Genomic DNA, 16,122 nt, shown 5'->3' on the forward strand with positions numbered 1-16,122 from the left:
AGCACCCACCCCGAACCACTTCAAAACATCGCGTAGCCACCAAAGTATACGCGCAACCATCTAGGCTACAGGATTTCAAAAATTGGACGAAAATTAATAGGTTACTTAGGAATACTACTTTTACACCGGAGCCGCGAACGCGTCAGGCAACTCTCCAAAATCAGTAAATGGAAAGAAAGTCCCTGAGCTCATAGGCATATTAAACATGAAAGTAAAGTCCGGCGGAGCCTGCATGCCTTCTGGCTGACTCTGTTCCAACGCCTCTCGTCGTTTCCGATGCGTTTCTTTCATCAAATGCATCCTATTCTCCAACCTCACATAGATCTCAGGTCGATCATCGTCAGCTTGCGGATCTTTCCCCTTACATAGACCGGATGGAACCGCTTCTTCCATTTTCTGCTCTAGTTGCTCAACAGTATGGTTGAAATCGATTGTTGTTTCGACGTATGTTCGGTCCCATTCGCCGTGGTCACTTTGGTAGAGACTTAGACGGGATAGGGTGACCATTGCTTGGCCGAATTGGCACCATGATGTGAATGGTAAAAAGGGGAAGTAGGCGGATGAAAGGCTATAGTAGTTGAAAAAGAAGGATTTGGTTGCTTCTAGGCACCGGAAAAGGAGGTCAAGTCGTGTTACTGGGTATTCGCCGTATTCTGCGTCTGATAGCTCTTCACTGAGGGCGATTTTGTATAAGAGTAGCTCGAGTGTGTCGTAATGGAAGAATAAAATAGCTATTTTGGAGACGGGAAAGAATCAGTGTCCGTATTAGAGCCAGGTGAGGTTGATGCCTACTTGAGTGTGGAGGTTTACATGCGCAAGATGCCCTGAGTCGTCGGAGCTCGGCTTGATGCCACTTGACGCTCAATCCTATCGGGGCGGAGAGGACTGCAGAGGAATCATAGTCGTGAATTGAAAAAGTGCGGTTGATCTTATCGGCAAGGTGCATCGATCGCACAAGATGAACTAGAAAGTCATCCGAGGAAGATTCCTTGGTTTCTTGCAAAATTTGGCAGCAATCATTCATGTACTTGGTGAAGCGAAGAGGCTCCATATCTCTGACACACGCAGAAAACCTTTTTCAGTTAGTTTTCGATCTAACACAGCAAAGAGAGGGGTCAAATTTACATTGCAGTCACATAGTAGCACCCAAGGTAAGCGCGACGCTCCTCGAGTGTGCGAGCTGGAGTCTTGTTAGCCTCGAGATCATAATGTACCATATAGACAATAGGCTTATCAAGGCTTCTCATAATGTGCTGCTCTTGATTTAAGCCCATGCTGGTCACCTGTGCTCTTGCTAATTGCACAAATACATCTAATTGCGCAACGCCCAAGGCTTTGTTCTTTGTGTCTGTATTCTGTTTTTCGTTGATTTGCCCAGTAAGGTCCAAGCGGGGCAGGCGAGAGATGGAGATGAACCAGGCAAGATGAACAAGAAGACCTTGTAACAGGTCTACACTGTGCTCGCCCCCCATAACAATATGTTCTGCCACGTACTCCTTGACGATACCGGAGATCTCTCGCTGGCGCGGCGAGTTCTGACACGCTACCATCGAGATATTCAGGTAGAGAAATGGCTTTTCGTGCCGCATTTGCTCAGCGGTCATATTGTCCGGAATGACAATGAATGGGAAAAGAGGAACCATCCGTGTGCGGAAGATGTCCATGAAGATATTCCCTTCTTGTTCACCAGGTAACGTGACATCTTCTTCCGTTTGTGAAGACAAGTCAGGCGAAGGGCTTACATCAGAAGGGTCTTTGGCAGCTGGACCCGAAGCGGCTAGCAAGGCGACCATCCGGTCCAGCTTAGCCCCTAACGCAGCAACCTCACTGTGAAGAATGTAAGTCTTTTTGGTCGAAAGGCACTTAAGTGTAGCTTACATGTTACTTGCGGTGGGTCTCTGGCGACGATGAGCCCCAGGGTCTTGACCTCCACATTCTTTTTTGAGACGGCGGCATCTATAGGCTATTAGAACGGGATATTATTCTTAAGGTAGGTACCTACCGCTTGCATGGACCGTTATTAGAGTCTGGATCACATCGTACTTTGGCCTTGGCACATGTTTTACAAGCTTTAGGCATGCGGGCTCCGCTTCGGTCGTCCATGCCGGATGTACCACGCTGTCTAGCTGAATAAAAATTGTGCAACGGAGGCCGAAGCGGTTGACTTGGCAGAGTCCAGATCGCCAATAGTGGATAGACTAGTGGTTGATGTCGCGGCTTAGATTTGGCGGGGTAGTGAGAGGTGGTCGGACACGGAGTCCGCTCTAACTTACTTTTGGTCCCGTTTCGGCCCCTACAGATTTAACCCTGGGACATTCACAGCCACTGCAGTGAATGCTCCGTGATAACTAGCGTGATGCACATTTCTCCCCCCTTTCAGCGGGCGATTAAGATCTCATTGCTCATAATTGTTCCGGGGAAACATCTGCCTCGGGAAAGCCCAGTTTTCCTGGGCCGCAGTCAAGCCTACAATGTGGTACTGTACCAGCATGGATATGGCCTCCCATGACATTTTACTTTACCGCGACTCATTTTTTCCGTTTAATGTCTTGTTATTTCCTCTCTCTCTCTCTCTCTATATATATATATATACAAGGTAGGTTTTTTTGAACGATCATTATTTCGGGCCAACTGAGAGGACTCAACCAGCCTTGAACAGAAAGTCGAGGGTCTAGACTTCTCCAAAAAAACAAAGTAAAGTCGACGAGGAATGGAAAATATCCCGACCGGAAGCAATCATAGGCGACGTACATTGACCGCTATACCTTGGCTCATGTCTATACTTACTGTTGAACACATATCAAGTCCGTCCAAGGGGATGACTGAATATGGAGAAATGTGAGTGATGTATGAGTGCTATGGGAGAAGTAGGCTATATAGGCTACACAAAAGGTCCAAGTCTAAAATTGAGACCTACATTTGGTAAAACTGATCGTGCAGTCGAGGGCCCAACAACCACAAATCTACCGTAAAGCCGAATCGGCCATGCGGCTACGGTCTTGCGGGACCGTCGATCTGCGGGACGCGGGACCTATGCTTTGTGGGGTACGGGGCAGCAACGTAAACAGCAACGATGAATACGCATTAACTGAAAGCAAGATACAAATATACAAATCGACTATCCACCCTGGATATATGAGTCGAGAGCATCAGTGTGTGCTCAATCCGAAATAGTCATGATAGCCGCAAACCACGGAGCTTCGGTGCCCGACATCGTCGCCATCGGCCCCGATCGAGAAAACATCATAGAATGGCAGGAGAGATGCGGTATAAACAAAAATGAGCAGATTCGTCTGGTCAAACTGTCGCATATGCGCTATCAACACCCTGATCTTGACCAAATCACGATTTTTCTTGAAGGTATACTACCGTTCCTTCTGATCTATCTGGTTTCTTGTTAACAAATCAGATTTTGGCATGACTGTGGTCAAGAGAACAGATGATGAAATTTGGTATCGAGGCTACGGTGATGATCAGTATGTATATTATGCTCGGAAGGGGCCAAAGGAATATCTGGGAGGCACATTTGCTGTGGAATCATACGAAGATTTGGAAAAGTGAGTTGAAACGAAAAACATGTCAAACCCCCATATATTGATTCTACGACAGAGCCACCCAGCTTCCTTTAGCTACCGATATCCAAGAGCTCTCAGATGCGCCCGGCGGCGGCTTCTTGGTGACTTTGAAGGATCCCGAGGGATACCCTATCAACTTGCTGTTTGGCCAGGAACCTGCAGAAAAGGGCGTCTTCCCCGAAAAACTCACTATCAACTATGAAGCAGAGAAGCCTCGGATCCGGAAATTTCAACGATTCAATCCGGGCCCGGCCGCTGTTCACAAGGCAAGTTTGCTGTAATCAACATATTCAACAAACTAACATTGTAAACAGCTTGGCCACTTCGGAGTTTGCACACAGAATTTCGAGGACCTCGTCACTTTCTATACGACAACATTCAACATTGTGCCTACTGACTTCCTTTACGTGGAAAAGGAAGGCAGCAAGCAGAATGTCGCGCTGTTTGCGCATATTGATCGTGGAAATGAGCACGTCGATCACCACAGTTTTTTCATGAGCACAAACGCCACGACCCACGTTCACCATTGTTCCTTCGAAGTCCATGACTTCGATACCCAGAAATTGGGACACCAATGGCTCGCGGAAAAAGGCTACAAATCTGTTTGGGGTGTCGGCCGGCACATTCTCGGTTCTCAAATCTTTGATTATTGGTGGGATACTACCGGTAATATGATTGAGCACTATGCGGATGGAGATCTAGTGAATGATCAAACGCCCATTGGATATGGTCCTGCGGGAGATGAGTCGTTGGCTGTTTGGGGGCCGGAGGTTCCTGCTTGGTTCTTGCAATAGGTCCACATTGAAGATCATTGTCTTGTTCATTCTTATCACTCCACGTATTCATAAAAGCCTTTTCACTTGAACTTTTAATGCTTGGTTCTGAAACATCGAAGCATTCTTTTTCAAGCACCAAGTACAGTGGATGGCTTCGGGGGCTAGTATATTGTACATCCCATATGACGCATGTCCGTACTGTGTTTTTCATTGTTACCCTGTCTTATCTAAATCAATAACCATACATCACCGTTGAATACCCTAAAAGAATTACATCGTATTCTCCTTTGATTAGAAGGTCAACATGACTCTAAAAAGAGCTCAAACCTTCGAATTCAAAAATCTTATCAATTTTATCTAATAATTTCTTTACAGTCACGGTGGTTGCCAAGACCTAGTTTAGACCAAATACCAAAAGCTAGCGAGTATCATAGCGAACCTTGTTGACCAAAGTTCCAATCTGGTCAATTGAAATCGAAATCTCATCACCGTCCTTCAGCACAACCCGAGGCTCACGGAAATACCCAATACCCGCTGGGGTTCCAGTGAGGAACATGGTACCCGCTTCCAAGGTAGTACCCTGAGAGAGATATGAGATCTGCTTTCTGATAGAGAAGATCATATCATGTGTGTGGCCGTCTTGAACGGTAGCGCCATTATAGATTGCTTTGACAGAAAGGGTCTGGGGGTCTTTGATGACGGAAGAAGCAACCAGAACGGGCCCTAGGAAATGTCAGTAAAGGAAAAAGATCGAGGACCTGGCTCAACTGACCAATTGGGCAACTTCCATCCAGGCCCTTAGAGAAGGACCATTGGGTGGTAAGCAACTGCATTGTTCGGGCAGAAACATCATTCGAGGCAGTGTATCCCAGAACATAGTCCAGAGCTTCTTCCTCCGGAATATCCCGACCAGTCTTTCCAATAATCAAGCAAAGCTCGGCTTCATAGTCGCTTGTGCCGTCTTGAGCACACTTGGGAATGTTGATGGCCGCGGGATAAGGGCCGATCAGGGCAGTGCGGGGCTTCGTGAAGAGGATGGGGGCTTTAGGGAGAGCCATGTTTGCTTCCTAGATGATATTAGCCGTTGGGATACTTGAAGGGCTGTAGCAAAAAATTCACCTTTGCGTGATCCATGTAGTTCAAGCCCAAGCATCGGATATAATTGCATTCTTCCCGCGAAACCGGGGAAAGAAGCTAGAGAGAACTGTTAGAATACGTGAGAAAAAAAACTTCGTTATCATCTTACCTGCTTCACATGCATAATATCCTTGGTAACGCGACCATCGAAAATAGTTCCGTCGATCACATAGGCGGCAATTTCGACACCGTCAACACTATCGCGTCCAGCATCACGCGAAGTATCCACGAGTTGACCAAGATGGACCAAGCTGTCCTCAACAGCAACGAAACGAATCAGGTGTGTCCAAGAAGGCATATTGAGCTATGATGGAAATCTGTGAGAGTCTCTAAAGAAGAAAACAAAGTCATTTGAGTCTTATCTTAACAAATAGTCCGGGGTGAGCTTCACCGAGCGGGACGGCGGGACTGAAAAATCACCGGATTCGGATATACGATGTGTATTTCCGAATATCACGAAAACACAGAAAGATCATTCTGAAATACTATGAATCGTGTACTTTGTAATTTAGAGGGGCCTAATGGATCCGGGACTCGCGGGGCATGCGGGACCTCCGCATTCCTGGGGGAGGCTTGCTGCAGTGGTCCACTCCCGCGAGCCGAGAATAAGCAGACACAAAACTACTTGAGGGTTCTGAGACCCTAACTGAACAACTTGGGAGATACTGACCAACATCATGTCTGACTTGGAGTGTGAAACCACCGACGTGGTGATCTGTGGCTGCGGGCCGACAGGCGCCATGCTCTCGGCGTATTTGGGGCAGATGGGCGTGCCAAATATTGTCTTGGAGAAAGGAACAGAAATCACGACAGATCCTCGCGGTATCGCTCTGGATGAAGATGGAATCCGCCTGCTCCAGGGACTCGGCCTGTATTCCTCCGTGTATTCGGAGATTGGAACCTGTGAGTCGAAGTTTGTTTTACCCACCAATATTATCCCAATAACTAATCGAAGACTACCCAGCGATGTATAAGTTTCGATTTATTGGAGGAACCGAGCCTGTTCTGGATAAGAAAGCTTTTATCGAGATGGACTACGGGACGGTGGGATCTCTCCAGCTCCATGCAAATATCCAGCCCTCTTTAAATAAACGCTAATCACCACGTGAATAGACTGAAGGTGGCACCGGTCATGTCGGCTTCATCTGCCACAAGCAGCCTGCTCTGGAGCGATGCCTACGTGATGCCATGGCAGTTTCCAAATTATCTGAGCTGCGATCGGGCTGTGAAATCACCGGTCTCTCGGAAGACGAGAAAGGCACTGTTTGCGAGTACAAAGACATAAATGGCGGAATCCGCCACATCAGATCGCGTTTTTTTATTGGTGCGGATGGCAAGACTGGGTTCACCAGGAAGCAATATCTCGAGCCGAAAGGGATTCTTATGGAGCAGGCTCACCGGTGAGTAGCAATTCCTACGGGTGAAAGGTGCATGACAGACTGACGCGTCAAAGAGCATTCTACGAAGAGACATGGGTAGCTCTTAACTGGGAAATAAGTCTTCCTAACGAGAAAACCCACCCTGAGTTCCCGTTATGGAAGCTAGGTTATACACCCGAGCAGATCTACGATCTTTTCTTCCCCTGCAACTTTCGGTTCATCTGCAATCCCGATAGACCAGCCGTATGCGGACGCTTTGGGCTACCTTCAGATCGGTTATGGCGATTCGAGTTCGTCATTGACAAGGGAGAAGACGGACACGAAATGTCAAAGTCGGAGGCGATCAAGAAAGTCGTCTTCCCGTACATCACGCACGCAGGGACTCGATATGGGTGAGTCTGAACCCTTGCAGCAAATTTGTTGTGTTCTTTCTGACTTGGTTTAGACTTACGGCAGATGTGATGTTCCCTGAAGACTGTATCAAAGTTCTTCGTTCTCGACCATTCAATTTCTCGGCTCGAAGCTGTAACAGATGGTCGCACGGTCGAGTAGTATTGTGTGGCGATGCTGCACACGTCTTTCCTCCATGTAAGTGGGTTTTTAGGGGGGTTTCTAATAGGGTATTCTATCTAGAGCTTGAGCTAATCAAGTGCGTGTTCAGTTGGAGGTCAAGGCATTGCATCAGGATTTCGAGATGCCGTCTCGTTAGCATGGCGTCTCGCTCTCCTCTGTCGAAACCAAAATCAAAGCCCCAGATTCCACGAAACCATTCTGGCAGCATGGTATACTGAACGGAAGCAGCAACTTGAGAAATCGCTGGCGAGTACCATCGTGAACGGGGAATTTGTCACAGAGAGAAATCCGCTGAAGATATTTGCGCGCAATATCTATCTCTGGCTAATACAGCTCATTCCAGCATGGCGTCATGAGCTATCTCTCGGGCGTCGGAAGGAGGGAATGGTGCGATACGAGTATTCCAATGGGCTGCCCTTTCTTCCGGAGTACAATGGTGGTCTATGTCTTCCACAAATATACTGTAAAGACATTGGCAGGCCCGATGGAGAAGTTCTTTTCACCGATGATGTGATATTCGGAAGGGAGAAGAAGGGCCTGTTCCAGATTTTGGTCTATATCAAAACCACAGATCAACTACCATCCTCAAGAGAGATTGTTGCTGATGTTGATGACATGTCCAAAGGTGAAATCCGAGCGTCTGAGGCAACGTTCTTGATAGAGGGAATGGACAATGAGAAGTGCATTAAAGGAGAAAATGTCTATCGTCTTGCCACTGGCGAGGAGTTTGCCAGATCTCTTTTGTGTGATAGGCGACCGGCGCCTAAATTCTACGACCTCTTTTACCTTGCGAAGGAGTTGAAGGGCATGCGATTCGTTATCGTGAGGCAGGATCGGTTTATCTTCGCTGCATGTGATACCAAGGAGGACTTAAGGTCTGCGATTGGCAAGTTGCTTGTAAATATTGAAGTATAGGATTCTGGAAGACAGAGGGCAACTATTTTGATTAAACATGTACAAATCCACCTATTCAGATGAGCTTGGAGGCCTTCGTCGTAATTACTATCAATGCGAATTCTTCAACAAATGACCTCATAAAAGAGCGCTAGTCTGCTCGTCCTCAGTATTTCCTTGCATCATCCGCACCAACTGATCAGCAAATTTCCTGGAAATTCCCCAATGACCAATTCGACGCAACAGATCCACAAGTCCACTCAGGGTACTTGACTCCTTGAGTTTCGGTCGTGAAATCTTGAAGCCATTTGATTCAAAAAGCAGAGCTTGGCAGTTTACATTCAGATGTGCGAGCTCGGGAAAGTCTTTTGGAGAGTCGTGATTGTCAACGCCAAACTTCAGGTACGCGAACCATATCATAGCCGCTTGGTATAGGACGCGAGGAACGTGAATGGCCGGCTCAACACCAAGTGTCATTTCTTGAGCTTTTCGAAGTACCAATGCTCCGTGGAGGGCACAACGCCGACCATCTTGAGAGCAGGCCCACCTTTGGATGTACTCGTGATGGGCAAGTGATTGTGCATATCCCTCCCTGCCTGTGGCGAGTTCCAGACGATCAAAGTCCACGAATAGGGCCAGGAATGCGGAATGCCAAAGAATCTCAAGGCAGAACGGACTAGATTGGCTCAGTGCGCTTCGCTTCAGGTAGTCATCATAAAACTGGGATAACCATCGTTCAAATTGTTTTCGAGTATCATCACGCAGCCCAGTATGTAATGAGCGACTATCGGAGATGGAGGCTAGAAATGCCTCCAGCATCGTGAACTGAGTAAACTCAGACACTTCTGTCAGTTGAGACGTGGGCGGAGTGTTTGCTTTTCTCTCCTCATTCAAAGCATTCCATTCAGCTGCATTCCTTGCCTTCCAGAACCTGTCACTAGAAGTGACTGGGATGTTTGACGCGGAATGTTTCAACACTGGACGGGCTATAAGGAGCGTAGAAAGCTCTGTGTCGTGAATGTAGAGACCCGTCGCAACGCGCACTTGTTCTTCGGCATGAGCCCAGGCTTTCCAGCGTTGTTCTGTGGTCCATGTAGATAGACTGCGGGGTAAAATATCATCTGCTTGACGGACTTGGAACATTTTACACCTTCGTGCCCACTGCATTGTATGTTAGATCTAGGTACGCATCATTTCGTATTGAAGGAGAAATACTAACATTTACCACCGTTCCATGGAAAATTTGTGCGACAAGAAGTTGTTTTGGGTTCTTTTCTTTTGTTAGCCCAGGTAATGAAGGTGATATTAGATCATTACCCCTGAGAGAATGGCGAAGGTCTGCCCAATTAAGGCTGCTTGGATCATTGCAAGGGTTTCCTCTTTTCCCTTGACGAAGTATTTCTCCCACTTTAAAGGTCAGCTTTCGAGTAGTCTTATCTAGAAAATAAATACCAACCGACGCAAGAATAGCTTTGTTTAATCTCTCGAAGATCCTCGAGCCCTGAGCGATGGCGTAATTAGAACCAACGAAGAGACTCCCGACCGAGCAGATAGATAGAAGTAATAGAGAATTTTTTGGAGATGGTCGAAAGGTTGAAGGGTGAACAACAGGAAAAATAGGACTGAATCGAGTAAAGAACATTTGGACACATTGGTTCTGGCTTTTATTAGGATCCTGTACGATAGTTTGGAACATGACACAGACTCACTAAGAACTCAGTAGAGGGTAAAGGCTCCGAGAGTACCCTTTGCTGAAGACAACGCGACAGGCCCTCACGGTACTGATCATCAACTTCTGTGTGCACGGGCATCAAGTCAGGAGTAACATGCCCAGTGTCGCCGGCAGGTATAAAGCTAAACCAGTGTCGACGAATGTGGTATTCCTCGTGGTACTCGTCAAAGTTTATTGACTGCCCGTGAGGTGACAACAAAGAGATATCGTCATCGTTGCATACTAGAAGGGGAATATCATTTATAGCGCTGGCCAACACGGAGGAATTCAGTGCATTCAGGTCAAAGTCGTCGCCTGCCAGCCAGTTGGGAACTTGCGCGTCAAGATCAGTATCCCACTGAATACTAGATGCATTCTGAAGCATGCCTGTGAAAGGTGTAAAGGCAGTTTCTTGCGATGTCACCGGCCGTTGATCAACGAATTCCGTGGGTGGATCCACGAAGGTCTCAAGCCACGCAGGCAGCCGAGGTGGTGACGGTCTGAGGTTGAAGTAGACTGACTCATCTGGAGGCAGCGAGTTGGCGTCCGACGCGCTCGGTAACTGAACAAGAGACGGAAAACTTTCGGTCGCATTAGTTGCAGGGGGTGTGGTGATGGGCCCTGACTGTGGGGTGTTGTAAGACGGGTGAGCTCTTGAATGTCGTAGAAGAGTATCGCTGAAGATCCCTTTAGCTGTCGAGTATAGAGAACAAAGCCTCTCCTCTCATTTATATACTTACTGGCGACTGAATGATTTCTTACACTCTGAGCAGGTGAAGGGTTTCTCCTTGGTATGCGATCGGATATGCCGAGAGAGATGCTCTTCTTTGGTAAATGTCCGAGGGCACCAAGGACAGGCCCTGTGTGGCTTTTGACGTGCTCTTGTCTGAGGCATAGGTGTACAAATCGACAGATAGAGCAGAGATGAAGACCGTCGAAACCCCGGAATTTTCCCCAGACGCCTCAATTCCCACGGATGTCGTCGGATTTACGGGGTTAAAGTTCTGCGGGACCGTTTTCGCGAGCCGTGATTGCTCAGCCGCTTCGTTTCATTACCACCGAAACGATTTGTTGATATTGCTCCGTGATGATGTATCTAGTCATTCTATTCTCATAGTCTTCATCAATATGTTCTATCGCTCATCCACCGATGGGCTTAATCTTCGGCAAGTAGAAAAATTAAGTCTAAGCACTAGCCCAGCGAGCACGAAAATGGGCTCCCTATATTCCCATCCTGGAACTTTCTTATCTATTCACCCGTATTAGCACGTTGAAATGAATTGTAGATTCATGCGACTTACCAACTCGACGATGCTTGCATAGACACCACAAACGAGGACTGTGACCCCGATGAAGAAACAACCCAGATTGCACACAGCATGCCAGACGTTTTTTCTATCCTGCAAGTCCCCGTCTTTGAGAAGTAAAAGCCACATCACTGGAGGGAAATAAAATGACATTCCTGACACCAGGAGAGCAGCACTGATAGCCATGAGTTCGGAAAAGAAGGGGATGCTCTCGGCAATTACCCAAGCGATTGCGGTAATGGCAATAACGAGCGCTAACCAGGTGACCCATCCCTTCACAGTGTTGACATATTGAACGACTGAATCACGATAGATTCGTGAGTGAATGAAGCGGGCCACGACCGTAGTGTTGATAGAGCCAGAGATGAAAATCACTGGGAGGGCAATGCCGAATGCGATTTTGGAGACAACGGGTCCAGCTGACAAAAGAGCAGGAGATTGAACATCCTGTCCGACAAAGGCATAGATAATGGATCCGGTCAATACATAGATTGAGATTTCGATGACTCCAAGTGCAGTTATCGACTTGACGTAGTCTTTTGGCGTATGCATTTCATTCATGAATGATGGTAAAGCACCAGCAAAAGCATATGCAAAGACGATATTACTAATGGCGACGGCAGCTTTAGGGAATGTGACACTTTCTGCGGGCCAGTAAGACCAGTCTGATGCGGCTAGGCCACCGGGCATTTGCGCCTGTTGTATTCCAGTACCGACCATGGTGACTCCGATTGCCAGAATAATGGAAACGAAGTCAATATAGCCCAGGATCGCGACATCGGCGAATGTCGGCGGTATCGCTAACAGAAGCAAAATAACAGCGGAGACACCGCCAAATACCAGGGCACACATACTACTCTCAGTAATGTTCGCGAAGGCTATCATGCCCGTAAGGCAGTGAGATCCGACAGAGAGTGTCAGCTGAAAGACAAAAATGGCACTAAACAGCCAGTAACCAAAGTCTCCCATCAGAAGTTGCCCAATATCTCCATAGTGAGCAACCGAAGGGAATTTGATCTTGACTGCTCCGATGATGTAGCTGGTGTAGATGGCGACAATCCCCATCCCAATAGTAATCACGATGCCGGGGATCATTCCCAAGACCGCAAATGCCTGAGGCAGACTCAGTGCGCCGAGCGCGATCGCTTCGACGATGCTGACCACGGTGAGACGTTTCCATCCGAGACGATGAAAATTCGCGTGTCCCTCGATCGCCCTTTGAACTTCATATCCCGTGTGGACGTCATCGGGTAACAATTTGGTGTGTTCATCTGGTTCTGGTTGTGGGTTGGCGCGGCCCATCACGGAGGAAGACCCGTTATCGCCAGTCTGTAAAGAGCCGTAGCCCCTCTCATCTGCCATTGACGAAATCCACCAGGGTAGGGGATTTTGCAATTGTTGAGGTTGAAAGTGAAGAAGAAGAAAGCAAGAATACGGGGAGATATGAACCACCCGCAAGCGCTTATCTGATTTTCAAGCCGAACGATAGTTACCGGATCAGGCCCCGAGTCATGCGGGGATGTCACAATCTCGGCTGAATATTCCGAATGGTTGACTCATTCTCCTTGCAGGTGGTTCATTATATTATGGCCCCGTTGCGATGATTTATAATGCCCAAATGTCTCTCCATTCGTGCCCCGGTGCTTTTGATGTTCTCATTCTTGCACTACTGTTGATTCACCACTGGAATGTTGCTTATCTCGGACCGTACTATTGCCCCGTGCGCGCTATGCGCGGTGTCTGCCCAGGCTTGTAATCTCCTGTCTCATATTGGTCGCCTGATCAAGGCTTTCTAAATCTGAAAATATATGCATTTGGTTTTATTTTTGTTTAGTAAGAAACACCGGGTTTCACGTGTGCAATGTGCCAAACGTAAATGCCTGTCCGCATGATGATGGTCTTTGAGTGTGCTCAGAAATCAGGGAAATAGGATTTCCTGTACGCGAACAAAGCAAACCGCCTGAAGATTGAGGACCAAAGAGACAAGAAAACAAAGCAAAATGAGCTGTGTATTCACAAATAGAGTCACCTGACCTGATAGGCATCCTGGCCAATTATATAGCCTGCTGATATCTAACACATCCATTCACCCCGGGCATCTCTCGGAGGTCGGAAGAAAAATTACCAAACTAAAATAGACAATAGCTTCTGAGTTTCTGATTACTTTCCCCGCGATAGACAGAGAAAGAGCTTTGCCGACTGTTATCAGGCCCCCGCGGCGCTATCACCCAACACCCGGACTCTTATCTATAAGCCCGTGAAAGGGACTGATAAGCAGAAACGTAAGAAATCCCAGGGTAAAACCTGTATGTAAGCTAGGCTTTTTGCTTTTCATAGCAGCTTAGCTACCCTAGCCCTTACTATAATTTCCACGAGCAAGAGAAATGGCTAAATTCGACTTGATTATTCTCAATAGCAAGGTTGTCACGGCCAGTGATATCAGGTAACGTGTATCTTGAATCAAGTGGCAGCAGAGTATTAACGAAGCATTTAGTACTTGCTGTATTGGAATAAAGAGTGGGAAAATCCGGACATTGGTTGATGAATTCACGGCCGATGAGTTGCAGGGAGTCGAAGTGATAGATGCAGAGTGAGCAAGATCGACATGAAAGCCAGGTCGCGTCTAACCCCGCTACAACAGAGGTGCATATGTCATGCCTGGTGGCGTTGATGCCCATGTCCATCTTTGCCAAGATCTTAAGACCGGGCCTCATGGTCTGGGAGGAGAGTGCGCCGACAACTTCGAGACCGGTTCCAGAAGCGCCGTGGCCGGGGGAACCACGACCATGATCACGTTTGCGACTCAAACGCGCGCAGAGGAAGATCGTAGTCTTCTAAGTGTAGTCGAGGCATACAACGCTCGAGCAGAAGCTACGGGCAGTTATGCTGACTATGGATTTCACATTATCATTGTCCGAAATGACGCCGATGTGTTGGAGAACGAACTACCTATTTTGATGAAAGACTGGGGCATTTCTAGTTGCAAACTATTCTTGACTTACGAAACTCAAAAAATGACGGACTCGCAGCTTTTGGATGTGATGTTTGCTGCCAGAAAGAATCTCATCACTACTGTATGTATAATGGGCTGTCCCAGTTTTGAAGCGCAGGTCTAATGTTTTAGATGGTTCATGCCGAGAATGGGGATATGATTCGGTGGCTGACGGGTAGGTTGCTGAGAACTTTCAGTTTCGGGAAAAAGCTAACTTGGAATCAGACAAGCTTGAGAGCAAGGGAATGGTCGGTATGTTATACCCAATGCAGCATTTTCATTTCCCGAGGTCAGTTACCTGACAACTTTAAGCTCCTTATTACCACGCTTTGTCACGTCCACCTCTGGTTGAAGCGGAGGCTACCAATCGAGCTATTGCTCTTGCCCATTTGATTCAGAACCCGATTCTATTCGTTCACGTGGGATCGGCAGTAAGTTGCAAATCATTCGATAATATTCTTTTAGATGCTGATTTCAATAGCTCGGCGCGGCCAGTGTGCGGAAGGCACAAACAATGGGACTGCCCATCTATGCGGAAACATGCCCACAGTACTTCCACTTAACATGGAATGATTTGGTAGTTCTGCTCTATAAGTCGAATATGAACATTCAATTGATTGTTTTTCATAGAAACGATTCCATTCTCCCACTTGCTTTGAAAATAGCAAGATGATCTGCTCTCCGCCGCCACCTCCCGATGCATCGGACCAGGAAGATTTATTCACGTGAGTGCCATATCTGCATGAAGTAACATTAAAAACGGCTAATGATTTCAGTGGTCTTCAAAATGGCACCTTCACGATCTATTCATCGGATCACTGTCCCTTCCGCTATGACCATCCGAATGGGAAACCGTCGGGCGTTCTTGAACATAAGCCGAGTATGGAGGGAGAGAAGCACTGTCATGGAGATGAGCTGCAGGATCTCCTCAAGCGGAAGAAAGGAAGCTTCAAGTTGATCCCCAATGGTATCCCAGGGGTTGAGACACGACTGCCATTATTATATACTGGGGCTTTGGCAACAGGTCGGATAACCCCACAGAAGTTTGTGGAGCTTACGTCAACTAATCCCGCAAAGCTGGTATGCTACATGAATCTCTATCCTCGACAACTGGTTTATGGAGTCTGACTTTCTAGTATGGGCTATATCCCACCAAAGGGACTATCATGCCTGGATCCGACGCAGATCTTGTCATCGTACGTTTTCCCCTTTATCTCGCGTGATCTGAGACTAAATTACAAAATAGTGGCATCCCGATACAGAATTCACGCCTTTCCGTTTGACTAACTCTATGCTTCACCACAATGTTGATTGTAAGTTGCCGACGTTCGAATAGTCTCGTCCCGCTTACTGACACATCTGTTTTCAAGACACACCCTATGAAGGCACGGAGTTTGTCAATTGGCCTAAATACACTATTTTGCGAGGCAATATTGTGTGGGCCAATGGTAAACTGCAAGGAAAACCTGGAGATGGGAAGTACTTGAAGCGTGGCCCCAGCCAGCTGAGTCGATCATTTTCCAAGACGAGTGTGGATCCACGCTATGTCGCTTCTTGGCTTTACGAGTGAGATGTGATATAAATATTGACTTTAAATCAAATATATTAAACTTCTCGAATCTCTCTCTTAGGTTGTCTTATTGGCTTCAAGGTTTTATCATAATTTTTTATTGGAACGATGTTCAATACTACGCTTTTAATTACGCCTTTTTCACTCTAGTGATGGTGAACCTATAATCAAGAAAGTCCCTGAACTGGGCGACCACGAGAAGATCCGT

The 16,122-nt window shown here is 47.1% G+C and overlaps 8 protein-coding genes across 8 annotated transcripts; 3 read left to right on the forward strand and 5 right to left on the reverse strand.

Annotated features, from left to right (window-relative positions):
- Positions 1-120: 120 nt before the first annotated feature.
- Positions 121-2,103, reverse strand: N7443_008405 (Zn(II)2Cys6 transcription factor; the record flags this gene model as incomplete). The annotated part of the gene is made up of 5 exons (XM_056888461.1): positions 121-731; positions 793-1,073; positions 1,126-1,827; positions 1,879-1,956; positions 2,003-2,103. The coding sequence occupies 5 exons, from the start codon at positions 2,101-2,103 to the stop codon at positions 121-123; spliced, it is 1,773 nt and encodes a 590-aa protein (XP_056737763.1).
- Positions 2,104-3,417: 1,314 nt separating this feature from the next.
- N7443_008406 (trihydroxytoluene oxygenase) lies at positions 3,418-4,369 on the forward strand (the record flags this gene model as incomplete). Its single annotated transcript, XM_056888462.1, has 3 exons — positions 3,418-3,557; positions 3,610-3,832; positions 3,890-4,369. The coding sequence occupies 3 exons, from the start codon at positions 3,418-3,420 to the stop codon at positions 4,367-4,369; spliced, it is 843 nt and encodes a 280-aa protein (XP_056737764.1).
- Positions 4,370-4,769: 400 nt separating this feature from the next.
- N7443_008407 (fumarylacetoacetate hydrolase family protein) lies at positions 4,770-5,786 on the reverse strand (the record flags this gene model as incomplete). The annotated part of the gene is made up of 4 exons (XM_056888463.1): positions 4,770-5,074; positions 5,124-5,418; positions 5,471-5,545; positions 5,598-5,786. 4 exons carry the CDS (start codon positions 5,784-5,786, stop codon positions 4,770-4,772), a joined length of 864 nt encoding a protein of 287 aa, XP_056737765.1.
- Positions 5,787-6,165: 379 nt separating this feature from the next.
- On the forward strand, positions 6,166-8,355 carry N7443_008408 (uncharacterized protein; the record flags this gene model as incomplete). The annotated part of the gene is made up of 6 exons (XM_056888464.1): positions 6,166-6,391; positions 6,453-6,532; positions 6,602-6,888; positions 6,942-7,259; positions 7,313-7,455; positions 7,529-8,355. The coding sequence occupies 6 exons, from the start codon at positions 6,166-6,168 to the stop codon at positions 8,353-8,355; spliced, it is 1,881 nt and encodes a 626-aa protein (XP_056737766.1).
- Positions 8,356-8,472: 117 nt separating this feature from the next.
- N7443_008409 (uncharacterized protein) lies at positions 8,473-9,477 on the reverse strand (the record flags this gene model as incomplete). Its single annotated transcript, XM_056888465.1, has 1 exon — positions 8,473-9,477. The coding sequence occupies one exon, from the start codon at positions 9,475-9,477 to the stop codon at positions 8,473-8,475; it is 1,005 nt and encodes a 334-aa protein (XP_056737767.1).
- Positions 9,478-10,001: 524 nt separating this feature from the next.
- N7443_008410 (uncharacterized protein) lies at positions 10,002-10,430 on the reverse strand (the record flags this gene model as incomplete). Its single annotated transcript, XM_056888466.1, has 2 exons — positions 10,002-10,009; positions 10,112-10,430. The coding sequence occupies 2 exons, from the start codon at positions 10,428-10,430 to the stop codon at positions 10,002-10,004; spliced, it is 327 nt and encodes a 108-aa protein (XP_056737768.1).
- Positions 10,431-11,230: 800 nt separating this feature from the next.
- Positions 11,231-12,714, reverse strand: N7443_008411 (uncharacterized protein; the record flags this gene model as incomplete). The annotated part of the gene is made up of 2 exons (XM_056888467.1): positions 11,231-11,266; positions 11,347-12,714. 2 exons carry the CDS (start codon positions 12,712-12,714, stop codon positions 11,231-11,233), a joined length of 1,404 nt encoding a protein of 467 aa, XP_056737769.1.
- A 1,022-nt stretch (positions 12,715-13,736) lies between these two features.
- N7443_008412 (uncharacterized protein) lies at positions 13,737-15,914 on the forward strand (the record flags this gene model as incomplete). The annotated part of the gene is made up of 12 exons (XM_056888468.1): positions 13,737-13,795; positions 13,847-13,942; positions 13,994-14,426; positions 14,477-14,519; positions 14,570-14,596; positions 14,657-14,775; positions 14,826-14,921; positions 14,975-15,069; positions 15,121-15,424; positions 15,481-15,540; positions 15,591-15,657; positions 15,715-15,914. The coding sequence occupies 12 exons, from the start codon at positions 13,737-13,739 to the stop codon at positions 15,912-15,914; spliced, it is 1,599 nt and encodes a 532-aa protein (XP_056737770.1).
- Positions 15,915-16,122: the final 208 nt, after the last annotated feature.

Source organism: Penicillium atrosanguineum, assembly GCF_028827265.1.
Source record: "Penicillium atrosanguineum strain IBT 20685 chromosome Unknown utg000007l_segment0_segment0, whole genome shotgun sequence".
NCBI lineage: Eukaryota > Fungi > Ascomycota > Eurotiomycetes > Eurotiales > Aspergillaceae > Penicillium > Penicillium atrosanguineum.